The sequence below is a fragment of the Caretta caretta genome, chromosome 12 (assembly GCF_965140235.1).
Source record: "Caretta caretta isolate rCarCar2 chromosome 12, rCarCar1.hap1, whole genome shotgun sequence".
In the NCBI taxonomy this organism is placed as follows: Eukaryota; Metazoa; Chordata; order Testudines; family Cheloniidae; genus Caretta; species Caretta caretta.
Window position 1 is genome coordinate 25321589 of NC_134217.1, and position 26062 is coordinate 25347650.

Consider the following 26062-nt stretch of genomic DNA (forward strand, 5'->3'; position numbering starts at 1 on the left):
TGCTCTGTAGCCAGCTCCAGTGCTGGGAATCTAAACCAGACTCCAACTCCTGAACTAAATTGTAAGTACGCATCTTCTGTGCCTCCCCCACCACCTCACTCACCTTTATCCACTGCTGAACCTTCTCTGCCCTGTCTGATTTTATTTTTATAAACTAAGGACCCCAATCCTACAAAGCCTTACACATGGCTTAAGTGTATGTCGCACAAGTAGTCCCACTGAAGACAAAGACTCACCGAATGCACAAAGTTAAACGTGTGTGTAAGTGCAGAGCCTAACCTATATCCTAGGCCAAAATCTAATGCACTGGCTATATTTTCAGTTTATTAGTCTGTTAGTTTTTGACTTAACACTGTTAACCATAACTGTTCCTATACTGCAATAACAATGTTTATTACAATAAATAATAATATTATCGCAATAAATAAAACAGGATAATAAAAACCAAAAGTTCACTTATTTTGCAAACCAGATGAGCTCATTTTAATTTTGAAAATAACCCTTTTTGCTACGTGTTTGTAAACAAATAAAATTCAATGTTCTAGTTCAATTAACAACTTATTAATAATATATGCAATTGCAAACAGTTTGAAACGTTTAATTTTCATGTGTTAAAAATTAAACTATATAACTCATAAGAACAAATCAGACCACAACTGCTTTGTGCATACTCAATGGATATGAGTAAAATTAAAAGCATATTTAGGTTTACATATTACAGTTTTTTAAGGAATGTGACATGGGTGCATCACATCATTTAATAGCCATGTATTTATCTGATTCCACATATAAACTCTGAGCTCAAGTATAATCCTTGTAAGTAGTGTAGTTTCTCTTTACGTGAATTAACTTTATGGGGAGATACCTAGAAAACACTTGCTAATCTTCCCTACATAAAATGGAAATTAACTAAGAAGCAGATCTGAAGTAGCTGGGCTGTGACTGGTCCCTACACTTCATATCACCAAGTAGGGGAAGTTCAAAGAGGAAGATACAGACTAAACTACAAAAGCAGGTGAAGAACCAGAACTGAGTGTTTTCTTCTGGTATTTACTACTAAAAGATAACAAAATCATCCATTTAAAGGAACACTGTCAACTTAATCAGACTTCCACTTAACTTATTTTGCCTAGTATTGTTAGAACACCACATATACTTACTATAAAGAAAAGGGCAAACTGAAAAGATTTTTTTTAATTATTTTGCATATTTGACAAAACTATTTCTACAATTAATTTCACTATATTGGATTTTCCCTAGTTGTTGTGAGGTCTTTCCCACAGCACCATTGTATAAAATGCACAACTAATTTGAACACACCATTACTGTATTTAACTGAACAGCTGTGGTAACTGTACACGCAAATGACGAGTTAAGAGATGTAATTAGATATTTGTTCATTCAGCCACCACAACACTATGTACAAATCCATGCAATTTTTTCTTGAAGTTTACACCTAACAGCCTGATCATACAATGTACTTCACAGAGTTTATTACAGGACATGGACCTATGGGCACTTCCCAAAATCTCAATCTATTTGTTCCATAGGAATTTTTGTTTTGCGGTTTTAAGACTTATTTTTCAATAGGATATATTTGAATGGGACAGTCAAAGTAATTGTGATGAATGATTAAGTTTGTTATTCAAGTTGTAGAAATATTTACTGTTATGAAGGTATAACTGTTCATATATGACAATTTGTTTTTAAAATGAATGTGATTAATTCAGGTTCAGGACATTGTTATATTTAGTTTTACTGATCTATGCTTATAAAACATATGCACATCTGAAGCAACATTATGGGCTGTTATTCAGCTCTACTGCCAGCTAGCTAAACAGGAAGCTGACTTTAAGAGCCTGTGATATAATTTAAGAAGACCTACTCAAAAAAAAGAGTATTTTTTAAAGTTTCAGCTTTAAACACAAGTTTCCTCTATGAAAACTGCACTATTTTAAAATCAGTAATGAGCTGTCCATTACTTTTGCAGTCGAACTATAGATATTTTCATTTTCTCTCCAGCTTATCCCTTGAGAACACTTGTCTGTTTGACTTTTGTATTCAAATTTAAGTAACTTTAATTGATTGACTAGAAAGTAGTTCTATAGAGCAAAAACAAACACATGTAAGTTTGCATGCTACTAACGTCTTTCAACAATATTTTCTAAAAATCTATAAAATGTTTCAGAGGAACAGCCGTGTTAGTCTGTATTCGCAAATTGGTTAGTCTCTAAGGTGCCACAAGTACTCCTTTTCTTTTTATAAAATGTTTGTTTCAAGAGTATCATTTTCCTCTTCTGTTTAACAACCAAACAGTAGAACAAAGCAATGATAGCATTCAGCTTCTGAAATTGATGGTAAGTTATGACATACACGCCAGGGTATAGGAAACAATAGCAAAGTGTGCTAATATACCATCTACATAATTACACTTTCACTTTCTAAAAACAACTTGATATCTGTTCCAAGTTAAATGAGATCTTCATAAAGCCATAAGAATTTGCCTGATCTATGCAGTAGCAGTCTACAAAAAAAAAATGGCAGGAGTTTCATTACCTGTGGTCAACTTCACAACTATTTAACACACTGCACTAAAGACAAATTTTTATTCACACACAGCAAGCATACCAGTCCATAAACTTCATTTACTTAACTGATGTCAAACACTTTAAGGAATTCTGAGGCAAGAAAAACAACTTCAGATCATACAATGTATTAATGGATGAAGATTCTTTATTTGCATAAGAAAAACAATTAAACTTCATTTGAATAAATCACCAAATTTCAGAGGCAAGGACTTGTGCACCATTTGCACCACTAGCACTCAAGCATGACAAAACAATATCGGACACCCTTCAAAATTCAAGACAGACAGTAAAATAGCCATTTAAATCAGGAATTGTTGGCATGAGGATATATTGCTATTGTTTTGGTTATGGTCAACCTTACTGAACTAGTATTTTTTAAAAACAAAGCCACATACTACTAACAGTTTATTGTTGAGTATCAACAAGACTGAATAATTAAGAAATCATCATTATGAGCAGAAGGAGTGGGGTAAAATTGTTACTTTGGAATTAGGGGGTGAATCCTACTGATGTGAGGAGAGGCCCAGATACTATGGTGAATAGCACAATATATGTATTGAGATTGAAAGCATAACATTAGTTTATTCAATTAACCACATCAGAACAGGCAGAGCTTGAATGGGGAGAACTTTTCCCAATGTCAGCAGTAGTAAATAAAAGTTAACAAAATTTAGACCTACAACCAGATTACACCTATCTATAAATCAGCAACTTCTAAAATAAACCTTAAGTGTTTTGTTTTATTTTACTGCACAGTTTTTAAAAAACTTACTGTGATTAACATTTTCCTTTAACAAAGCAAATAATTCTCCCCAACAACCATCGCAACATTTTTTTAAATTAGACCCCACAGATTTTAAATTGATTAAATAATATTTTTAGTAATGACAATGTGTCTATTAGAACAGAATTCATTTTAAAAACATGTGATTACTGGTGTACCATGCATTTATTTGATAGTTCTGTACTTGGTTTGTAGCACAGCCACAACTTTGAAAAATCACAGTGAGGAAAACGGGTTAGCAGAGATTAACAAGCCTGTAATTTCCACTTACCAGGTGGTATAGTAAAACCTGGAGGCAACTGGATTGTAGTCTGCTGAGGCGGTCTAACAATCAATTGTGGTGCAACTATTCTCTGAGCAGTGCCTACTGCAGGCCTGGGTGACAGCGACTGGGGAACTGCAGAGACGACAGGTACAGCAGTGGCTGATTTGGCTACACCAACAGCAGAGGCAGGTGGCCCTATAATATTTACTGTGGGTTTAGATATAGCATTGAGGGTGATGGTGCTGGACACTACAGGGGCACAGTTGGCTACTGAACTTTGGGCTGGATGGGTGACAAGATTCATTGTAGGAACAGAACTGGTAGAGCTACTGAGTGCATTTACTGCAGGATTGTGTGTGAGGAGTTTAGTCTGTGCTGTAGAGGATTCTGGTTTGTTGTGGCCGACAGACGGATTCTGATGGTTGACAACTTGTGTTATTGCTGCTGGGGCACAACCAGCCTTTAGGCTCTGAGTGACACCCACAGGAGCGCTGGAGGAAGTGCCATTCGCACTGTGTGCAGCGGGAGGAACAGTATGCAGTGCAGGTCTCTGGAGAAGGGAGAGAGCAGCCGGAGGAGGAGGAGCAGCAGCAGCTGTACTACCCAGCATTACCGCCTTTGAAAGTTCCCGACTTGCTGCGGCTGCTGGAGTGACAGCACCGGCAGCCTCAGGCGACCCCCCAGCAGTGGCGGCCTCGGAGTTAAGCAGCAACACACTGTTCACCGCACCAGCGGCTGCTGCAGGAGGACTACACCCAGGTCTGGGACTCTCCACTTCCCGGGCACCACTGCCAGCAGCGAGAGCAGTGGCATTGACATCCACGTGGTTGTTGACAGGCTGGGCTGGGGCGCCAGCAGGCGGAGGTGGGGCAGCGGCTTGCAGTGAGACAGGGGCAGCAGGTGGACTCGGGGTGATGCTGCGAGGAGCTGCTCCATGTGATTGCTGCATGCTACTACTGTTTACACTCGCTCCCCGCCCGGCCGCCGCCGCTGGGGCGGACAAGGCTGGGGGTGTCCCCTGGGCTGGGGTTGGGCTGCCCACGGCACTTGGGCACCTGGCTGCCTCCCCTGCCCCGGGGAAATGAGGAGGAGCAGGATGCCCTTGCTGCTGCTGCTGGACTAGGCTGCCGCCCTCCACCAGGGTCCCCTGGTGCTCTTGCTGCTGGTGGGATGGGGGGCTGCTGTTAGGGGAGGGGCCCTCGGCGGAGCCCCGCCCGCCGGCCAGCTGCGATTCCAGGGAGCCCACCAGGTCGCTGACCGCCTTCTCGTCCACCTCTTCAGAGAAGAGCAGCATCTCTTCCAGGGGGTCCGAGGCGCCCGCCGCCATCTTGCGCCGAGCTGCGAGCCGGCCGCTCAGCTCACAGACGCGCCCGGCTTCCGCCGAGCGCAAGGCATTCTGGGAGGGGTCGGCCTCCTCGTCCTCCTCCCTCCGCTTAGAGGGGCTGAGCCTGGCTGAGGGAAGGAGAGAGGGCAGAGGAGCGCGAGTCGCTTTGTGCTGCAGCCTTAGGCTCCTCTCGCTCTCAGTTGCTGCCTGCCTCTTCGGCTCTCTGTGTGGGTCACTGGGGGGGTTTACCTGTAGGCTGGGCAGGTTCTGGTCACTCTGGTTGCACCCTCCATCTGCAGATTTCTGTGGCACTCCATCGTGTCACCCCAACCACTGGGCCTTGTGCTTGCCACCAAAGTTTGCAGTGCACCTCACCAGCTAGGCCACCTCATTGTACAAAGCACCAGGTCTACACAACAAAGTTAGATCTATGTAAGCCACGATATGTCAATCTAATTACACCAGTGTCTACATTCCAGCCTTGCTGCAGCCCATGTAAGTGCCCTATTGCACTGACATAACTCCACCTCCATGAGAAGCATGGGGCTCATGCACGTGTACTTAAGGCAACAGCAGTGTCTGTATAGACACTGCTTTACTTACTTTGGCTGTTGGCTGTCATTCTTGTCAGTTTCACAGCGTCACTTTGGAGCTCTGAAATTGAGGAGAAGGGCTGGTTGGTGCCCTACGGTGAACCCCAAACTTTGCTCACAGCTGGGGCTGTCACCCCTGGGCAAGTGGGGGCGCCAGCTGTGAATCCAGCTATTGCCCAGGCTCTCGACTCTTCACAATGCTCCAGACTCGTGGATCCCCACTGGGAGCCCAGCTGCTCCCTGGGGCTCCCCAAGATGGGGGGCAGCAAGGAGCCAGGGACAACCAGGCTCCTGGCAGTGAAATCCATGTAGAGCTGAGAGCCCCAGTGCTGGCTGGGCTCCCCGCTGAAAACCCCCACCCGCCCGGGGTGAAAGCCCCAGATGTGAGCCAGGTTTAGAGTTCACAGCACAGCCCCTCAAGTTCGTAGAAGCACTTCTGGTGAGGACAGGTCATTTTCTCTTTGTAGACTCTGAATGCTGAAAACAAGCAGCAAAATCTTCTTATTCACAACAAATAGTTCCATAAATTAACAGTTTTTCTTTCACTTATATTATTGTATTTCACAAGGCAACTTAGCCTCCTGATGCACAAGGGGAAGATCCTTCTGACAGTGGGGAGAGCCCAGGGAGCTCTCTGGGTCTTTTTTCAGAGAAGTGTGAGAGGGATGCTAGGAGGATAATGGGAAAGAAATTCAGGGATATAATCACATTGGGATAACTAAGAAGGGGAATCTTTGGGTTGGCACATTCCCCTCTTTCTGTAATCCCATAGAGCAGGATTTGGGGGCTGTTGGCAGGCTGGTCTCTCCTCATTGCCAACTTCTAGGAAAGAAAAGTTCTAAAAGAGAGAGAAAGAAATCACATTCTTGTTAACCCATCTCCTCTGCCTTACCCTAATCCACTTGTTTTTCTCATCCACATATTATGCCTTGTCTTTTGGAATGTAACACTTTTGAGGTACCCATTTTCGCTATATCGATCCAAGCACAAGGGGGCCAGCTTGGGTGAGGCCTCTAGATGTTTCTACAATAGATTTTAAATAACAATTTAAATTATATAATAATTATACTTTAATTGCCCTACTCTGATAGATCTTGTGAAGCCAGACAAAGTTCAACTGCCAGCCTAGCAGTCCCACTGACTTTACGCACATTCATAGGTGTTTGCAGGATCAGGGCCTTTATCAAAAAGCTCATGGGGGGGGGTGTTGGAAGGAGGTAAGGGATTTTGCAATAGTTTATGATGGAAGGAGGCAGGTATCGGCCTTTTCTTCACATTGAAAAAATAAGACAATTAATATTTTATATAGACATTTTTTAATCTGGAAAGGGTTCTTGTCTGGGTGAGGCAGTCTACTTCCCAAGCATAGGAATGGGAATATTTGTCCTCACCCCCGTGAGCGAGAAAGTTGCTGTGCTGTAAATTGCCAGTGTAAACAAGCTCTAAGGCACCATCCGTTCTCTCACCCTAGTTTAACTAAAGGTGTGATTTTAAATTGATTTAATTAAACTGGTGCAAAAGGTTCTTGTGGATGCTCTTATTTCAGTTTAAACCAGACTTGTTTCAGTATAGTTAAATCAATTAGGCCTGGTTTAACCGCAGTTTTTAGACTGATTTATTTTTATACTGAATTATTTCACTTAGCGGCATGATTTCTTATCAATGTATTTAAATCAGTACAACACAGTGTGTGCATACTGTTATACCATTATTAAGCTGCTTATACTGGTATAACTTAACATGCAGAATAAGCTACACTAGTAAAAACATGTTTATATCAGTATAACTGCATCCAAACTAAGGGTTTGTACCACTAACTACATCTGTATCTAAACCAATATAGTTAAAGCAGTACAAAAACTGTGTGTAGACAACCCCTTAGAAATTGGGTTAAACTAAACCAAAATAAGCCATAAGTGTCTATACAGAGGGTTGCAAATCACAATTTGTTTATGTGAATTTTTAGAGCTTTAAAAAAAAAAGGAACCAGTTTTAATTAAAGGTTTAAAGTATATGTGTGAGTGGGTAATCTGTAAAACATTAATTTTTCTGCCTCCACTTAACTGATCCACTTTAACCTTTTTATGACAATATAATACATGTAAGCTATATCTTAGTGTACAAAATGTGATACAATTGCATATTTGGGTCCAAACCTACAAACATTTATGCACATTCTTAATTTTAGTCACACAAGCAGTCACGTTGATGTCAAAGTGCTTATTCACATATATAAAGTTAAGTACGTGTATAAGTGTTTACAGGATTGGTCCTTAGGTCTGCACTTCATAAAATTAGCCAGACATCTAAAAGACTTGTAATGAAGCACGTATGATTTGTGTATATGTTGGACTAATTTTATGTAATAGTTATTCCTGTCACTGTCAACTTTATTTTCGAATACATTTCAAAGTTTATAAATATGGAAAAGTATTTAAAAATGTTCATGCTGTTGAACAAACTGGTTGGTGTTTCCTTTTAACTTGTTCAGGTTAACACATCATATGTGAGAGAACCAAGGCACTAATCCTGGAATGAGAACCACACATCCCCACCCAGGTGCCTAGGCAGAACTCCAGCATGAATACTGACTGCAGGCCTAGGGCCTAAACCATTGCTTATTAAAATATGTGTGTGTGGCATTTCATGGCCGGTGGCTTGTCTCTCAGCAAAGCCAAAGTATTTCACACACTGGTTTTTTGTTTTTTTCCCCATGGGCTAAAAGACAACGTGTGACACGCCTCCAGCGTGGCAGACAAACACGCTCAGGAGTGATGTAAGTGAAATGAAATTGCAAATGATGTCATTGAAGGCCACTCAAAGTGCCATGCAGCATGTGCAGCAGGACACATGCCATATGTGCACAGAAAGGTGTATTTACAGTCTAATGAATGGCGGACTCTACACTTTATAAGCACAATCTGTTCAATAAACCTCTTCCTCTCTATCCCACTTTCCTCTCTGCAGCCCCTCTTCTCCCAACCCCAGCAGCTTCTCCCTCCTCATCCCTCCCTCCGCACCTGTGAGGCCGCGGCTATCGCGAGATCGCTCTGTTCCCGGCATCCATTTCGCGGCCTGGGACTGAGGGGGGGGCGGTTCTGAAGGAAGATGAAGGCGGCGGCCATGTTGGTAGCTTTGGACTGCTTTCGACAGGGGTTGTGCTGAGGGGTCTGCGTGGGGGGAGCGGTTGCTGAACGATCAACACGCGCTCGCGCCTAAACCCAGAGAACTAGAGTGTCCGCTCGGACTGTGAGGGGGTTCGCGTAGCCGTCCGTGTCCAGCCTCAGGAGCGCTCGGCAAGGGGGTCCCTGTCCGGGGAGCCGGCGCCATGAGCGGGGGGACGCCCTACATCGGCAGCAAGATCAGCCTCATCTCCAAGGCCGAGATCCGCTATGAAGGGATTCTGTACACCATCGACACCGAGAACTCCACCGTGGCGCTGGCCAAGGGTAAGGGGCGAGCGGGAGGGGATGGCGAGCGGACGGCCGCGGCCTCGGGAGTCCCGGTGCGCTACGGGTGGGGGGAGACGGGCCACACAGGACTCCACCGTGGCGCTGGCTAACGAGCGGGAGGAGCGCGGAGCGGCGGCCCGCTTTACGCTATGAAAGGACCGGGACTCCATAGTGGCACTGGCCAAAGGTGAGGGGCCGCCGAGGGAAGTGGAGCAGGGGCCTGGGGGGTGCTGCAGCCTCGTTCCCTGTCGGTGCAGCGCCCCCAGTGGCGGAGGGTTCGGGTGAGGAGGCAGGAGCTGGGGGGCAGTCGGGGGTCAGATTCAAAAGCTGCTACGAGGGCTCCGGCCCACTGTTAGCAGAGCTCTCTGCAGAGCTGGTCCGGACTGAGGCCATGGGGGACGCAGAGAAAGGGAGATGCGCTGTGGGGCCACTAGGACCAGTAACTTCACTGTGGAGTGGGACTGGGTGAGGGGCAGTGGTGGTGCGGGAACTCGGAGAGCAGCTTTTGTAATGTGTGTGCTAGTGACGCAGAACTGGTGTTTGGTGAGAAACGGAGCAGGGATTCTCTACTCTGAGGAAGTCTACAGTGTTGTTGGGCTAGCCCTGAATTAGGGAGAAGGCAGAGAAAATTGGCTGTTAAGTGGACCTGTATATTGTGAGCAGAGAGTCCAGGATAAGAGCACAAGGAAGATTGTGAGGATAGTATTAATGATATGCATAAAGGAAGCTTGTACATCAGCACTAAGTATTCCACCAGGGCTTTAGCTAAAGGTTAAAGGGACCAAAGGCTTAAGGGCCTGTATCTTCCACTAATGGATAAAGTCTTCCTGTATACCTTTGATGCAGAACTTCACAGCATTGCTGACTGGGTGAGGGTGGGGGGAAAGGGTTGAGAGCTTCTAGAAGAGGAACCTGTAGATTATTGATGCTGAGATTGGCACTGTGTGTGTGTTTACCAGCAAGGTGAACTGGACTGTGGGTCATTTTGTTCTCTAGCTTATAAAGAAAGACAAGGTGGGTGAGGTACTGTAATACTTTTTATTGGACCAGCTTCTGGTGGTGAAAGAGAGAAACTTTCAGTTTCCACAGAGCTCTCTTTCAGGTCTTTTTATATATACAGACACATTCTTATATTGTACTTGTCATTTTGGTAGCCTCATCTGCCATGGAGAGTCAAGGTTGAGGAGGGGAAAACGATGCCAAGTGTAGCAGAATCCTTGGGCAGTATGTTGGGTACTTGTATTGATGATGTGTGGGAGAACAGAGGGCTTTAGGCAGTGTGGGGGATGTCTGGAGTCCATGGATTTTAGTGCACACAGTGAGAAGGAAGCATCTGTGATGGGACTTGCCAGGTGTGGTGGTGGTCTATTTCATACGGGGCTCTCTGAACACAGAACGTCAGTCTCAAAAAATGAATTTATGCAGGTAGAAAATAGAAGTTGCTCTCTTTCAGCGTGTACTATGTGCTTTAAAATACAAATGTATTTTGCTATAGTTTTTATATGATCTACATCTCTTGAAAATCTTGTTTAAATAATACAAATTAAATGACAGGGAGAATTTTTTCCCTGTTAGACCAAAAGAAAAATAGCTTTCTGTGTAATCCAGACAACATAAAAGGTTTAGAAAGCATATTTCATGTGTTGCCCTCTGAAGTATGTACTGTCCTTTGTCTTCAGTGTTATGTCATTGGATTAAAGGCCACTTATTAAATGTTATACATTTGTCTACTCAGTTTCTTACAGTAGTACATTGGCTTTGGTGAAAGTTCATTAGACAACAGCTCATGCAAAACAGAGCTCTAAATAGCTAATGTGCAAAGAAAAATAGTCCCAATACCGTATATACATGCAACACATGTTGAACTTCAAGCATATGAATAAGAGTATGCAGAATTGGGGCCAAAGTTTCTATAAAATACTGTAGTTCATGATGCCATCAATTTAATATCACATTGAATTAATCTGTTCATTAAAAGTAACAGCTAAGATTGCAGTAAGTGAAAGATTAAATAGATGTAAGTTATTTATACTGCAGTGGCACCTAAGGACTCCTAGACTGTGATTCCACATATAAAGGCTCAAGATCGTCTCTGTCCCAGGGAGCCTACAGTCTATATTTACTTCTGCTGTGAGTGGGAGGGATTGTTAAAGGAGTGAGCAGTGCTGACCAAACTAATAATGGCTTTTTCAGTGCACATATGACAGGATATACATGTTCAGTATGGTCCAGTTTTTGCCATATTTATGTTGAGTTGTACTTTGCTTCTGAGCTTTATTTACTTGGATTTTTTTACTGTGCAATAAAAATAGAATGCCCATCCAGTGTTCTTGTCACCCATCACAACCTTTTAGAAATAAACCTGTCAGTTATCCTGAGATTGAATCAAATATAAATCTAACCAATTAAACACTCCACAAATCGTCACCAGAAGCCCACAGCACTGCTGTCCATCCCTACCTATCTCCTTATAGTTGAGGGAGAAAAGTTGGGCCTTGTGGCACACCCTGAGTGTTACCAGATATGTAGTTATGTAGCAATGCAGGAAACAAATTCCAAAGGCTCAAGTATCTGTCAACCTTCTCTCACTAAGGGGGTTCCAACTTGGGCATGTCTGCTGACCTCAACTGTGACAGTATGTTACCGAGAGAAAGCCAGTCTCTTAAAGGGGTTGGTCTGAGGCCACGTAGGATTTTATACATCAAAATCTGTGTGAGCCCTTAAATAGGCCATGAAGCCTGAGGTTAATATGCTCATAAAGAGAGATACTGCTAACAAGCAGGCTGCTAAATTCTGGACTAGCTGCAGTTTTGGAATGGATTTTAAGACTTGCCCTCTTTAAAATGTGTTGCAGTCATCTAATCTTGAAGTGACAGGTGCTAGATGATGATTGCAAGGTCCACATCTGAAAGAAATGGGTGCAACCTTATAATCATCCACAGATGTAAAAAACCTGACTTAGCAATAGGGGTGTAAAATATTAAATGGTTAACTGGTAAGTATTAGTCTTACTGTTAACCCTGGCCCTGCGCCCTCTCCCTTTAATCGTTTACCTAGTTAAACGATATAATTTTAATCATTTAAACGGTTAAGTTTTTTAACAGTATTTATATCCCTACTTGGCAGTAGCAGCCACCTGAGCTGGTAGCAGCCAGGACTCTTAACTGGAACCCCCTGTTGCAAATCCTGGCCAAAAAAGCAAATGGACGGCCTGAATCAAATGTTTCTTCCAGTTGCGTCATCCCAGCCAGCCAGCCTCATGTTACTCTTATCTAGATTGAGTCTCATCTACCCAAGAAAGTTGCACTGGTTTAAGTTGTTCAGTGTTTTAAACTGGTGAAAAAGGCTATATTGGATATTCTTATTTCAGTTTTGTTTGTCAGTTAGAAATTAGTTTTAGCTAAACCAAAATAAGCCATTCTTAAGCCAAAATAACAGTGTGGGTTGAGAATTGGACAGACTGCAACCTTTAACTAGGGAGAGATTGTCTTCTCTCCATACTAAAACACACTGTCAGAACTAGAACCCTGATCCTTTAACTATCAAAAACTGAGGCTCTACCACAAGAGTTAAAAGAAGAGTTCTGGTAGCTTGGCACATAAAGGTGTTTTCATATTCTGCAGTTAGCCAGTAGAGGGCAGCGTACTCCCTCACATAGTGCCTGATCCTGCTGTTGTTGAAATAATAGTAGAAAACTCCTATTGAAGTCAGTGGCAGCAGGACTGGGCCCCAAAAGATAAACAACAAAACTTTAAAAAAAGAAAAGGAGTACTTGTGGCACTTTAGAGACAAACCAATTTATTTGAGCATAAGCTTTCCTGAGCTACAGCTCACTTCATCGGATGCATAAAGTGGGAAAATACAGTGAGGATGTTTTTATACACACAGACCATGAGGGGGGAAAAAAAAGTGAGGATGTTTTTATACACACAGACCATGAAAAAATGGGTGTTCATCACTACAAAATGTTTTCTTTCCCCCCACCCCACTCTCCTGCTGGTAATAGCTTATCTAAAGTGATCATTTTCCTTACAATGTGTATGATAAGCAAGGTGGGCCATTTCCAGCACAAATCCAGGGTTTAACAAGAACATCTGAGGAACCGTGGGAGGGAGGGGTAAGGAATAAACAAGGGGAAATAGGTTACTTTTTATAATGACTCAACCACTCCCAGTCTCTATTCAAGCCTAAGTTAATTGTATCCAATTTGCAAATTAATTCCAATTCAGCAGTCTCTCGTTGGAGTCTGTTTCTGAAGTTTTTCTGTTGTAATATCGCAACTTTCATGTTTGTAATCGCGTGACCAGAGAGATTGAAGTGTTCTCCGACTGGTTTATGAATGTTATAATTCTTGACATCTGATTTGTGTCCGTTTATTCTTTTACGTAGAGACTGTCCAGTTTGACCAACGTACATGGCAAAGGGGGATTGCTGGCACATGATGGCATAGATCACATTGGTAGATGTGCAGGTGAACGAGCCTCTGATAGTGTGTGTGAAGTGTGTGTCTCTATTTTCCCATAGAGAAGTTTGGAGTTAAGGTTTTGTGTTATAGTGCAATCATGAGTAGGCCTTAGCTCACTTTGAACTGTATTGCTCTATTCTAATAGCCTAGATTTGTGTGTTGGAATGATGCTGAGAATAGTTACTGTAGATATATCCTACTTCAGTGTGAACTGATTGGTAAATTCTTCATTTGGGAAGCACTGACAGGGCTTGTCTAAATGGTATTTTATTGTGCATCAGCTGGCATGCACTAAAAGTTCCCTAGTGTGCATTGATGTAGTACTGTTTGAAACAGGACTGCATCAGCTCGCACTAGGGAACTTTTAGAGTGCACCAGTTAGGCTCCACTTAGATAGTTAGGATGCACCAGCGTGTCACATGCTAATGCATCATGTAGACAAGTCCACCATAGTTCTGTATTAAATAAATTTTGTCCTCTGTGTGGAATGTTAGTTTTTCATGTTTGTGTTTTACCATCCCTAAAAAGACCCCTGTGAATGTTAATGATCTCTGGTGTTATGGAATCTATATTTATATGCTAGGATTGCAAAAATCTAAAACGTAATGTTTTCAGTTGAGACTAGAATTTAAATGTAAATTCTATAGCCCAGAAAACCCTGAATCTCTTATACAAATATGAGCTCACTGCTTTATTCAGTCATTGATAAACAAAATATATAAGGAGAAAACAGGCCATATTTAGAGTCAGCAACATAATACAAATGCATTATGAACTTGAAATACTATGTTTAGTTACACTTTTACAATCTTTGCAGACTCTAAATGAATAATGAAACTTGTGCCATATGGAGAGGCTCCCTATTAAAGATGTGTATGGAAGGATAGAGGAAATAGAAACTTTTTTCCCCCATCCCACAGCTGGTGGGATGGGAATGTGCAGAGTTGAACATGTCTGAAATTTGCAAGGCAAGGCTGATATGAAAGACAGAAATGGGGAGAGGAAGACAGTGTCCTCAGTTTTTACTCTGTGTGTGTACGTGTGTGTGTGTGTGTGTACACACAAGGTAGTAGTTTTGTTCAAGAAACCTGCCAACTAAAAGCCAGAGGCTCCCCTCTGTTTATGTCAGTGGAAGGGAAGAATACTGGATCTATTGTATCTTCCACCTGATTCCACAGAAGCACATCTGCAAGGATCTGGCTGTATGCATGAGGAAGGAAACAGGGACAGGGGATGGATCCCCTTTGCTACATCATCACACCCTCTTCCCATAGGGGATTCACAGCATAATTTATTCGAACTGATCAGTATTCAGTTTATTTAGGCTCACTAATTACAGAGGATGAAGAGGAGACGTTAACAGCTCTCCAGGAGGAAGCACAGCTCTTGAAGTAGTACAGAGGCACAGGGCCTCTATGAATCTTTTGAGACTGATAGGTTGCGGGAGGATGAACAGTTCGGCAGAGTGGGGATAACCCAACCCCGAGACTGGACAATCAGGCAGAAACTGTTTTCTGACCTTTTTCTTATGCAAGTTATTTCAGGACAATTTGGTTGGTGTTTTTTGTGTAGTGCTTGCTCAAAAACATCTCATTTTCTTCTTTTCCTCCCTTTTCTAGCGTGCCCTGCTTACCTCTTCTCTGAAATCTTTTGTTTTGTTCTTTAGTAGCAATTTCTTCACTTATTCTTGCTACTGAAACACAATGTCTTAATCTGGTTGTCTACACAATTGAATCAACTCCTATTGAATTTAGTTCTAATTAGGGCTCTCAAGCAATTAAAAAAATTAATCATGATCATGCGCTTAAAAAAATTAATAGAATACCATTTATTTAAATATTTTTGGATGTTTTCTACATTTTCAAATATATTGATTTTAATTATAACGCAGAATGCAAAGTGTACAATGCTCACTTTATATTTTTGATTACAAATATTTGCACTGTAAAAACATAAGAAATAGTGTTTTTCAATTCATCTAATACAAGTACTGTAGAGCAATCTTTATGAAGGTTAAACTTACAAGTTGAGAATTACGTACAAAAAAATAAGTTTACTCAAAAACAAAACAATGTAAAACTTTAGAGCCTACAAGTCCAACCAGTCTTATTTCTTGTTCAGCCAATCACTCAGACAAATAAGTTTGTTTTTATTTGCAGGAGATAATGCTACCTGCTTGTTCACAAGGTCACTAAAGTGAGAACAGGGGTTCTCACGGCACTGTTGTAGCCAGAGTCGCAAGTTATTTACATGCCAGATGTCCTAAAGATTCATACTTCACGCTTCAACCACCATTCCAGAGGACATGTGTCCATGCTGATGATGGGTTCTGTTCGATTAGAATCCAAAGCAGTTCAGACCCACGCATTTTCACTTTCATCCTCTGAGTCAGATGCCACCAACAGAAGGTTGATTTTTCTTTTTTGGTGGTTCAGGTTCTGTAGTTTCCGCTTTGGAGTGTTGCTCTTTGAAGACTTCAGAAAGCATGCTCCACACCTCGTCACTCTCAGATTTTGGAAGGCACTTGGAAGGCACCTTGGGTTGAGTGCTGTAGCTATCTTTAGAAATCTCACATTGGTACCTTCTTTGCGTTTTGTCAAATCTGCCGCGAAAGCGTTCTTAAAATGCGTATGTGCTGAGTCATCATCTGAGACTACTATAACATGAAATGTATGGCGGAATACTGGTAAAATAGAGTTGGAAATGTACAGTCACAATTTTAATTAATGCATTATTTTTTGTTAACGAGCATCATCAGCTTGGAAGCATGTCCTCTGGAATAGTGGCCAAAGCACAAAGGGGTATACAAATGTTTAGTATATCTGGCACGTAAATGCCTTGCAATGCTGGCTACAAAAGTCCTATGCGAACGCCTGTTCTCACTTTTTGGTGACACTGTAAAGAAGAAGTGGGCAGCATTATCTCCCATAAATGTAAACAAACTTATTTGTCTTAACAATTGGCTGAACAAGAAGTGGGACTGAGTGGACTTGTAGGCTCTAAAGTTTTGCATTTTTTGTTTTGTGTTGTAATTGAAATCTATATATTTGAAAATGTAGAACATCCAAAAATATTTAATATATTTTAATTAGTATTCTATTGTTTAACAATGTGATTAAAACTGTGATTAATTGCAATTAATTTTTTAAAGTTAATCGCATGAGTTAACTGCAATGAGTTGACAGCCCTATAGTTGGAGACCAGCCCTTATGGTTGGAGACCAGTCAGCCTTGTTGTGTTACAGAGAGAAACTTTTTATGCAGCTAAAAATGTTTGCGTTCTTACCTGACTTCAATTCCATAGGATAGTTAATACCGATTCACACATGGCTATTGTTTTAAGGGAATTTATCTCTATTCATTTTGTGTTTGTAGAGACCATTGCAAAGCCGTCTAAATTAGAAAGGAAAGTAAGATACTTAGGAAAAAATCCAAAAACTCATATCATAGCAGTGATAATGAAAATAAAGTTCTAAAAATACGGAACTGCACTGTTTCTTCATCAACAAGACTTGTTTGTTACATAGTAACTTGATGATCTTAAAAGGACAAGAACAACAACATACATTGCTCACATCATGACAGAGAATAGTGAACACTTGGTTTCAGAGATTCTCAATCTTTTTTTTGCTGTACGTCCCCTCCCCCTCGGAGATGCATGTTTTATTCATGTCCCGTCCCCTCCCCGGGGTCACTTTCTACATAGGCAACGCTGGGTAGAGCAGAATGTAGGATTCTTGGGGGAGGCAGGGTGCATGCAGGACGTGAGGAGGAAGGGACATCCCTGGTTCGCTCTCCCCCGTCCTCTCTGCACATCCCATCAGGAGCAGGTGCCCAGCCACCATTGCCTCTAACCTGCTGCCAAGCCCAGCAAGACCATGTGCAGCTTCTGAGAGCTTCTATCTCCTCCATGCTGCTGCTTTCTGACCCCCTTCTTCTCCCACCAAATCTGGTGCCCTTGCAATGAACAGGTGCATCAGCCTGCCTGCATTAAGCTGACCTGAGCTTGAGCAAAGTCCCCTACTTGAGTTCTGCAAAATTTCCGGTCCAATGATGGCAGCATCGTCCTAAAAGGGCGTTGCCAGGGAGGGTCACAGATGGCCTGAAAGCTGCAGCTGACTTGGAAGCACCTCTTCTCAGTGCTGCTTACTCCACGCCCCCCAAAAACCTCATTGTACCTCCTGATTTGGGTGGGGAGAGGAGAGAACACCCTGCAGTTTGGGAACGTCTGTTTTATTTAATCACAGCTTTTTCAAGCATTAGTCAACTAATGCCTCTCTTTAGGAAATCCTTGTTGTGGGTCTTCAAATTTCATCCCCTTTCGAGGGAAACCTATTCTTAAAATGTTAAATGACTATTTCCTGGAGCAGTTAGTCCTGGAACCCACAAGAGGCGAGGCAATTCTTGATTTAGTCCTAAGTAGAGCAAAGGATATGGTCCAAGAGTTGACTATAGCTGAACCGCTTGGTAATAGTGACCATAACACAATAAAATTTAACATCCCTGAAGAGGAGGGAGGAACTCCAAAGCAGCCTACCACGATATCATTTAATTTCAGAAAGGGGAACTACACAAAAATGAGGTAGTTTAAACAAAAATTAAAAGGTATAGTGCCAAAAATGAAATACCTGCAAGCTGCATGGAAACTTTTTAAAGACCCCAAAATAAGGGCTCAATTTAAGTGTATACCCCATATTAAAAAAAGAGGACCAAAAACCATGCTACTGTGGCTAAACAACAAAGTAAAAGAAGCAGAGGCAAAAAGGCATCCTTTAAAAAGTGTAAGTTAAATCCTACTGAGGAAAATTAAAAGGAGCAGGAACTCTGGCAAGTGAAATGTTAAAAATATAATTAGGAAGGTCAAAAAATACTAGGCTACCCAAAGACTCAAACAGTAACAGCAAAAAAAAATTAATTACGTCAGAAGCAGGAAGCTTCCTAGGTAAGCAGTGGGGCCACTGGATGATAGAGATAGTAAATTTCAGAGTAACAGCCGTGTTAGTCTGCATTCACAAAAAGAAAAGGAGTACTTTTGGCACCTTAGAGACTAACCAATTTATTTGAGCATAAGCTTTCGTGAGCTACAGCTCACTTCATCGGATGCATCCAATGAAGTGAGTTGTAGCTCATGAAAGCTTATGCTCAAATAAATTGGTTAGAGATGGTAAAGGAGCACTCAAGGTAGATAAGGCCATTGTGGAGAAACTAAACAAATTCTTTGTCTGTCTTCGTGGCTAAGGATGTGAGGGAGATCCCCAAACCTGAGCCATTCAAGATAGTAACTGAAATTAAATCCCTGCTTACTACAGTTATTGATGCTTGAATAAGAACTTTCTCCTTCACAACCCAGATCCTTATTTTGTTTGATAGTCTTTATTGACAAGTTTATTACCATGAAAATGCTGGTCACAAGATGAATGTTAGGACTTCTGCAGTGATGATCTCTGAGAGTGAATTTTAGACATTACTTTGATTAGTAGTTCCTATTATCAATTTTACTGTCAAAGTTAAACTTACGAACATTCAGAAGCAAATACTTTCTGTCGTGTGGAAGTCCTATTATCTAAAGGTCATCTGCAAAATAGAGCTACCAGAAATCCAATAATTTTAGAAATTCAGATGCTTGAAAGAACATTGTCGCTTGCAGGGGAAACTGATTTTTACATACACCGCTTCCTATTTTTAGGGCACATAAGGTTGGCCAACTTATACATAACGCACAATAAAAGTCTGGAGAATGAAGATGGTCTCAGGGTTTTTGTTGTGTTGGTTTTTTTAAAAAGAGGATTAGCAAAAAGGAGATGACTTCAAGATCAAATGTGTCATTAATTAAATTTCCACTATTAAAGTGGAGGGGAATATGGTTTGATCTTTTGATAGATTTAAATGCTGTAATCATTTAAATTTACCCATAGAACCTAAGATGTTGTTTCATCCAGACATTCTTGTCATTGCATGTTCAGCATACTTTTAAAAACTTGTATAGAAAGTAGCAACATCGAAGAGTCCTAACTTTTGTTGTAAAAACTCAGAAATTCTTTCACAGTCACCATCAACCTCATGTTTGGCTGGCTGGCTGAAAAAGGATAGTTCCCTCAGCTTTCCAATGACATTAGGAACTCCCAGGAGGATTGTCTCTCCTCATTTGATTCCCACTTGTGGATGTTTGCACTGAATGTGAGGAGTACACCTCATTAAAACATAGCATCAATTTACTCAAGGAGATTCTGCAAGGAAGCTTCTTGCAAAAGCAATTAAGAGGTTTCAGTGGACTTGGCAAATCACAGCCAATGACACTACTAATGCAGTGGTAATGTGCTTTTATCTTAACAGGAATCCACAGAAGGCAAAATCAAAAGCTATTCAGAGAAGCTATGGAATCTTTCCATCACTTATCCAGCATGAGTGTTCCCAAATAAAGCTTGTAGGCTGAGCTCAGAGCTGAAGTGGCTGATGGACTAGCCCTAAATCTTACTCCTGGAGGAACTCTGCATCAATGCTTGTGCATGTAATTCATGTGCTGCACATATTTTTTTTCCCCCGCAGAAAATAACTTCTACCTTGCAATGCCCTGCCAGTGTGGCCTGGTCGGGAGACGGGATATGGGGACAACATGACAGTGTGGAGCCCATTGGGCTCCCAGGGGGGCATCACAGTCTGGGGTTCATAAGGGCTATTGGGAGAGGACAGACTGGGACAGGGGCTGAATGGGAGTGGAAGCACGGGACCACGGGGGAAGGTAGTGCAGAGCCACATGGTCGGAAGAGGGATGGCTGAGTGGAGGCACGTGGGGATGGGGGAGGAGGTACAGGGCCACATGGCGTTGAGGAGAGTGATGTCTGAGTGGCAGTGGAGGTATACATGGGGACAGGAGCAGATGTGCCTGTCTGAATGGGAGAAACTGGGGTCAGCTAGAGTCTGCATGGGAGAGGCTCCCTAACAATTCCTCCCTGCCCACCAAAAAAAACCTGTTCCATATTTCTCCCACCCATACCCAACAATCCTCCAGATTTACTCCCAGGCTCCTTCCCTCTCCTTCAGCCCCTCCATTTACCCCTGACTTCTCCAAGCCTTTGCTTCTGAGGGGGGCAGGAAATACGGTTCTGTGTTGTAGTTTAAATGTAGTTCAGAGTTTTGTATGTATTGCCTAGTAAGGAATCTATTGGTCAAAAAAACATTTTCTGAATCTTTTGCATTGTCTGTATTGTTACAGACATACTTGATGACAGGTATTTTGAAATAAATTACTAAAATAATTGAAACTAGTGTGATTATATTGTTTTGACAAATAAAATACACAGAATTTTGCAGAATTTTAAGAGAGAGTGTGCAGAATTTTTAATTTTATGGTGCAGAATTCCCCCTGGAATAGAATCTATTTGAAGTGGGTGATCACAGCTCACTGCATTAAAATAATGGAAAATTGTGGAATCAAAATCTGACATCAGGACAGTTATTAATCCAGATCAATTTTTAAAATTAGCCAGCCAGCTCAATGTCTTTGGCGTGCAGAGGACATTCAGATTGGTTTATTCAGAATTTTGTAATAGGTTATGTGCTGAGAATCTCTGGTGTACTGGATTGCTGGGGAATAATTAAAGTAGACAAGCTAATTTTTTTTTTCTTTTTTAATGTTGGCTTTCACAATAAAAGACGTTAAGAACATGCTTACTTTTTGGACATTTTCTGAGACTGAAGTCTTGAGAGAAAGTACTTAGCAAATGGAATAGGTTAAATTAGTGGTGCCCAAACTTGTTCCGCCGCTTGTGCAGGGAAAGCCCCTGGCGGGCCAGGCCGGTTTGTTTACCTGCCGCATCCGCAGGTTCGGCCGATCGCGGCTCCCAGTGGCCGCGGTTCGCTGCTCCAGGCCAATGGGAGTTGCTGGAAGCGGCGCAGGCCAAGGGACATACTGGCCGCCGCTTCCAGCAGTTCCCATTGGCCTGGAGCAGAGAACCGCGGCCACTGGGAGCCGCAATCGGCCGAACCTGCGGATGCGGCAGGTAAACAAACCGGCCTGGCCCGCCAGGGGCTTTCCCCGCACAAGCGGCGGAACAAGTTTGGGAACCACTGGGTTAAATAAATCATCCATACCAGAGAGTGTGCACATCCAAGTGCTCCAAACAAACAAAAAAGTAAAATTCAGCTACCACTCAAAGGACAGGAGGATGGCAAGTGTGAACCATCTCTTAAAATTAATAATAAAAAAAAGCTTATAGGAATTGCATAACAGTGAACCTTATTTCAGTTCCATGCAAATTTTTCTGAAACAAATAATTAAGTTATAAAATGCCTAGATAAATATACTAAGACTAAAAGCATAGCTTTTGGATTGGCATAATTTTCCTTTTACAACTTACTAGAAGTCTTCTAGTTCCAAGAAGAGCTATGTGAGAGGCCTCAGGGGTCTAACTGGACAGGGAGAGGTTTGGTGCAGAAATAACTATTCTAATTGAAGCTCTTCGAAGATGGTTAGGTGACTTGAGTTTAAGTTGTAGACATGGGGCTAAGAGAGGATGGGTGGGCAGGACAAAAATCTGTGGTACACAGGAGACTAGAAATGGAGAGAAGATGGAAATACTGAAGGACCATGAGGAGGAGAGCTAGCCAAACATAAAGCTGTGAAAACCAAGGGAGGTGGAAGTTAAGGAGGAATGGTGTGGTTGATGATGGTGAAGATGATAGTTTGTAACGCTTATTGTGAGACTGGCAATAAAATAATATTTGGTGTTTTTCTTAAAGCCGCAGCTCATAGAGCCATGTGATTACTAGAGAATCTCAGCTTTCATTTAAAAGAGTTTCTAGACTTCATAGTTGCTTGAAAACCAGAATGCAAATAAAACAATCTATTTTAAAATTTCATTATTTTTTGTCAACCTATTAATTTTTGGAGTGTATGAATTAGAGTTTCTGAGCACTTGAAGCTGGCAGTGCTGGGATGACAAATAGAGAGGAGGCCCTTAGACTTCACTAGGAAGAAGTCACTAGGGACCTTAATGACAGCAGTCCCAGTGGAGGACAAAAGCCAGATTACAAAGGGTTAGAAGTAAGGAAGCCAAGGTAACAGGAGTAGACTGCCTGCTCAAGAAATACCTGAAGAGGAGGAAGGAGATAAGACTTTGCCTTGTGTCCTCCCCTCCTCCTATCCTCTCTCAAAGTTTGAAGGCAGAAGGAACTGATAACACACCATGCCTGTTAGTAATATGTGGTGGGGGGCTATGCGTGGTGAAACAAGAGGGACCCAATAGGAAGTCTGTTAATGCAGTGGTGACTTGTAAAATTTTTGGAATTCAGTTAGGTATGTAAAATCTAATTTTTACACTAACATTACAGTAATACTCAATGTGTTGTGTTTGCACAAAACATACCACATTTATGAACACAGCCCTGTCCCAATGAATTCATCAACAGTGTAATCTAAATTTACATGAGTATGAGTTTAGAATAACTTAGTTAAACCTTCTTCTACAAGGCAAATAGTATATGCATTACATCTATTCTGGACTCTTATTTTTCACCTCCTTTTTACAGAGCTTATAATTTATGTGTGAAATGAGATTCTCATTGAAAAATATTCTTGTCTTTATCACTTTAGGTCAGTCTTGTTTATCCTTGTGATCCTTAAATGAAGTACTAGGGGCATAATTTAATTTGCTATTCTGTTAATCTAGAAATCAACATATGCCACTGCCAGAAGGTAATTCAGGTCTCTGAGAACAAGGCCACTTCCATAGGATGTCTCACGTAGTTGCATATCCGCATAAAAATGTTTGTTTTAGTGGTGGGTATTTACTTTCGAGGACTGGTCAGTCTAGATCACCTATTTTTCAGCAAGCTTCTCCTTTAAAAAAAAAAAGGGGGGGGACCTTTTGTAGTAGCAATTTATCATACAGCTTAGACTGACAAGAGTAGGTTTATCACTTGTGGCTTATATTGATTATTACTCTGAACACTTCTGTAGCTAATGCCAGAACTAATAAAACTTATTCCAGTTAACAAATGTTGGTAAAGATGATGACTCACCTCTAAGTGGAACAGGGCAAAGAAGCTTTCTATCTTTAAATTTAACTAGTGGGTTTTTTGCAAGTCATAAACAATTTTTTTCTTGTATTAGTTGTAAGGTGATTTGGTGTGTTGGCAACAAACGGTGCCCCTAGTGAATATTAAATAGTATTTTCTCTGTTTTGTGTGTTTGGTGTCTATCGGGAGGTGAAAATCAGTGATACAAATTTTCCGTTTGGCTCTGTCAGAACGGATGTATAAATATCTCATAAAACTGTGGTATCTGAAACAACATAACTCTTGACCTGATTTTTTTTTCCTCCCCCTTCCCTCCTGCAGTGCGTTCCTTTGGTACAGAAGATAGACCAACAGATCGTCCTATACCACCTCGCGATGAAGTCTTTGAGTATATTATATTCCGTGGTAGTGATATTAAAGACCTTACTGTTTGTGAGCCACCAAAGCCACAGTGTTCTCTGCCCCAGGACCCAGCTATTGTTCAAGTAAGATTTAGATATGTTTGTTGCAATCCAAGGATGTAATTTAATACTGTCCAGTTATCTGCCAGAAACATGTTGAAGAGTAAAACTGTTCACGCTGCATTGTGTTGTGAACCACACAGTGCCAAGATCTGGGCATTCTAAAGTTGTAGAATTGTTCTTTTGGAACCAGATTTGCTTTCCATGATTGTGGCAATTAATGCTTTGGAAACAATAACTGAAAGTTTGCTCTACAGAACAGTGTTTTAGACACTCTGGCCAAGATTTGCAAAAGTGAATAATAATTTTTGGGTGTGTAACTTGACTCCTTAACTGTCTGACTTTTGAGGGTGGTGCTCAGTACTTTCTGAAAATCAGGCTCCTTAAGGTCTGTCAAGGTGGACACACAAACAGCAGCACCCAAAATCACTAGTCACTTCTAAGAATCTTGGCTTGCATGTTCAAATTTCTGTGTCCTGCAAGTATATTAAATAATATTGATTTTGTTCTAGATCAAAAAAGTCTCCATGCTAAAGGGAAGCTATTTTAAAAGGAAGTAGTCATTCTTTGAAGGGAAAACAGTGCATCTCCAGTTGACTTCACACCTCTCCTGACGCACACACAATCTTGTAGTCTCCCTGTGGCTTGGGAGAGCCAACCACCCTTGGTGTCTCAAATCTCTCCTCACAGGCAAAGCTATATGTGCATGCTATATGTCTTAATAGTTGCTAGGATGTTCTCGAATTGCCATTCTGATAGTAGACGGAGAGGGTGGGGAATTAAAAGGAACTTGGTTAATTCTCCGTATATTGAATGACACAATTTTAATGTTCACATACTAGCCCAGAAGGCACAATTCTCAAATAAAGCTCTTGCCACTAAACTTAGCCCAAGTGTTTCTGACAGACTTATTCAGAAGCTATGAAATTACAATATTGCCAGTGCCAGACATTAAAAAACGTGAGTTGGACACTAAAAGATCACAAGACTTAAAAAAAAAAATAATAATAATAATAATGCATTTTGGGTGTTTTGTTTGCTTTCTAGGTTCTGAGTTTTTGGGTGTGTCTGCATTGTGATAAAAGACCCATGGCATAGATGCAGCTGGACTGGGTCAATTGATTTGGGCTCAGGCTGTAGGGCTATAAAATAGCACTGTAGACATTTGGGCCTCAGCTGGAGCCCCGGCCCAAATGTCTACACTGCAATTTTTTTAGTCCTGCAGTGTGAGTCTGAGTCAACTGACCAGGGGGCTCTGAGACTCTGTGCCATGGGTTATTTATTGCAGTGTAGACAGACACTTAATCAACCTTGAAAACTTTTTTTAAGGAAAACTGAGATTCTTTTGTAATCACATGAGTCCAGAAACTAAGGCTTTAAGAAAACACCAAATATTATGAATTCTGTGGTGAAATCTCGAGTTGGCAACACTGTAAAATGTGTGAGAATGCCCCAAATTGTATGCATATTTGTGGAAGTCTTGCCTATGTACTTATTCTTACTTGTGGAATAATTCTAACATGGAATAATCCAGGTACTTCAGTATTTTGAGGCTTTCTTTACTGTTTCCAATATCTGTCAGTTTGAAAGGTCTATATTAAACAATGTGTATTCCTTTTATAAATGATAAGGTTTCACATTTTTATAAACTTTAATATACAATTTAGTGACTTTGTATCTGTTCAGTGGTGAGCAGTTTAGTCCTACATTTTCTCCTTGCCTTGCAAAAGTGTATTGTATTCCCTGTATTATATAAATATTTTTCTTCAGTCTTCACTAGGATCTTCTTCCACTTCTTCATTCCAATCTGTGGGATCCTATGGTCCTTTCGGCAGGATGCCAGCATACAGTCAGTTTAGTCCAAGTCCATTAGTGGGGCAGCAGTTTGGTGCTGTTGGAGTTGGTATGTTTTTATTTTTTAATATTTTGTATTTTCCTGTAGAATTAAGATGCAGAAGATGTATAGAAATGATGACTAGTGTATAATGTTTGTGATTGAAGTATCCCTCAGACCTTTTAGCTAACCCTTTCGTTTAAGGTCTTAGAGCCAGTAGTGCACGTCCTCAGAGAGAAACTCCCTCCCCTACCAATGTCCTCTAGTAAAACTAGGGAAG

General features: G+C 41.5%; 2 protein-coding genes across 8 annotated transcripts in view; one reads left to right on the forward strand and one right to left on the reverse strand.

Moving 5' to 3' along the window:
• LOC125620775 (transcription initiation factor TFIID subunit 4) overlaps positions 1-5013 on the reverse strand; it is a 214588-nt gene extending 209575 nt beyond the window's left edge. For all 3 annotated transcript variants that reach the window (XM_048816905.2, XM_048816904.2, XM_048816903.2), the window contains exon 1: positions 3644-5013. In XM_048816905.2, the coding sequence (XP_048672862.2) occupies positions 3644-4964 (1321 nt within the window). In that variant the 5' untranslated portion in view covers positions 4965-5013. The remainder of the gene's footprint in view (positions 1-3643) is intronic.
• Positions 5014-8636: 3623 nt separating this feature from the next.
• LSM14A (LSM14A mRNA processing body assembly factor) overlaps positions 8637-26062 on the forward strand; it is a 33697-nt gene continuing 16271 nt past the window's right edge. For 3 of the 5 annotated variants that reach the window (XM_048816907.2, XM_048816910.2, XM_048816909.2), the window contains exons 1-3: positions 8637-9003; positions 23809-23972; positions 25719-25851. In XM_048816907.2, coding sequence (XP_048672864.1) covers positions 8883-9003; positions 23809-23972; positions 25719-25851 — 418 coding nt within the window. In that variant the 5' untranslated portion in view covers positions 8637-8882. The remainder of the gene's footprint in view (positions 9004-23808; positions 23973-25718; positions 25852-26062) is intronic. The other 2 variants (XM_048816906.2, XM_048816908.2) reach the window with 1 other exon arrangement.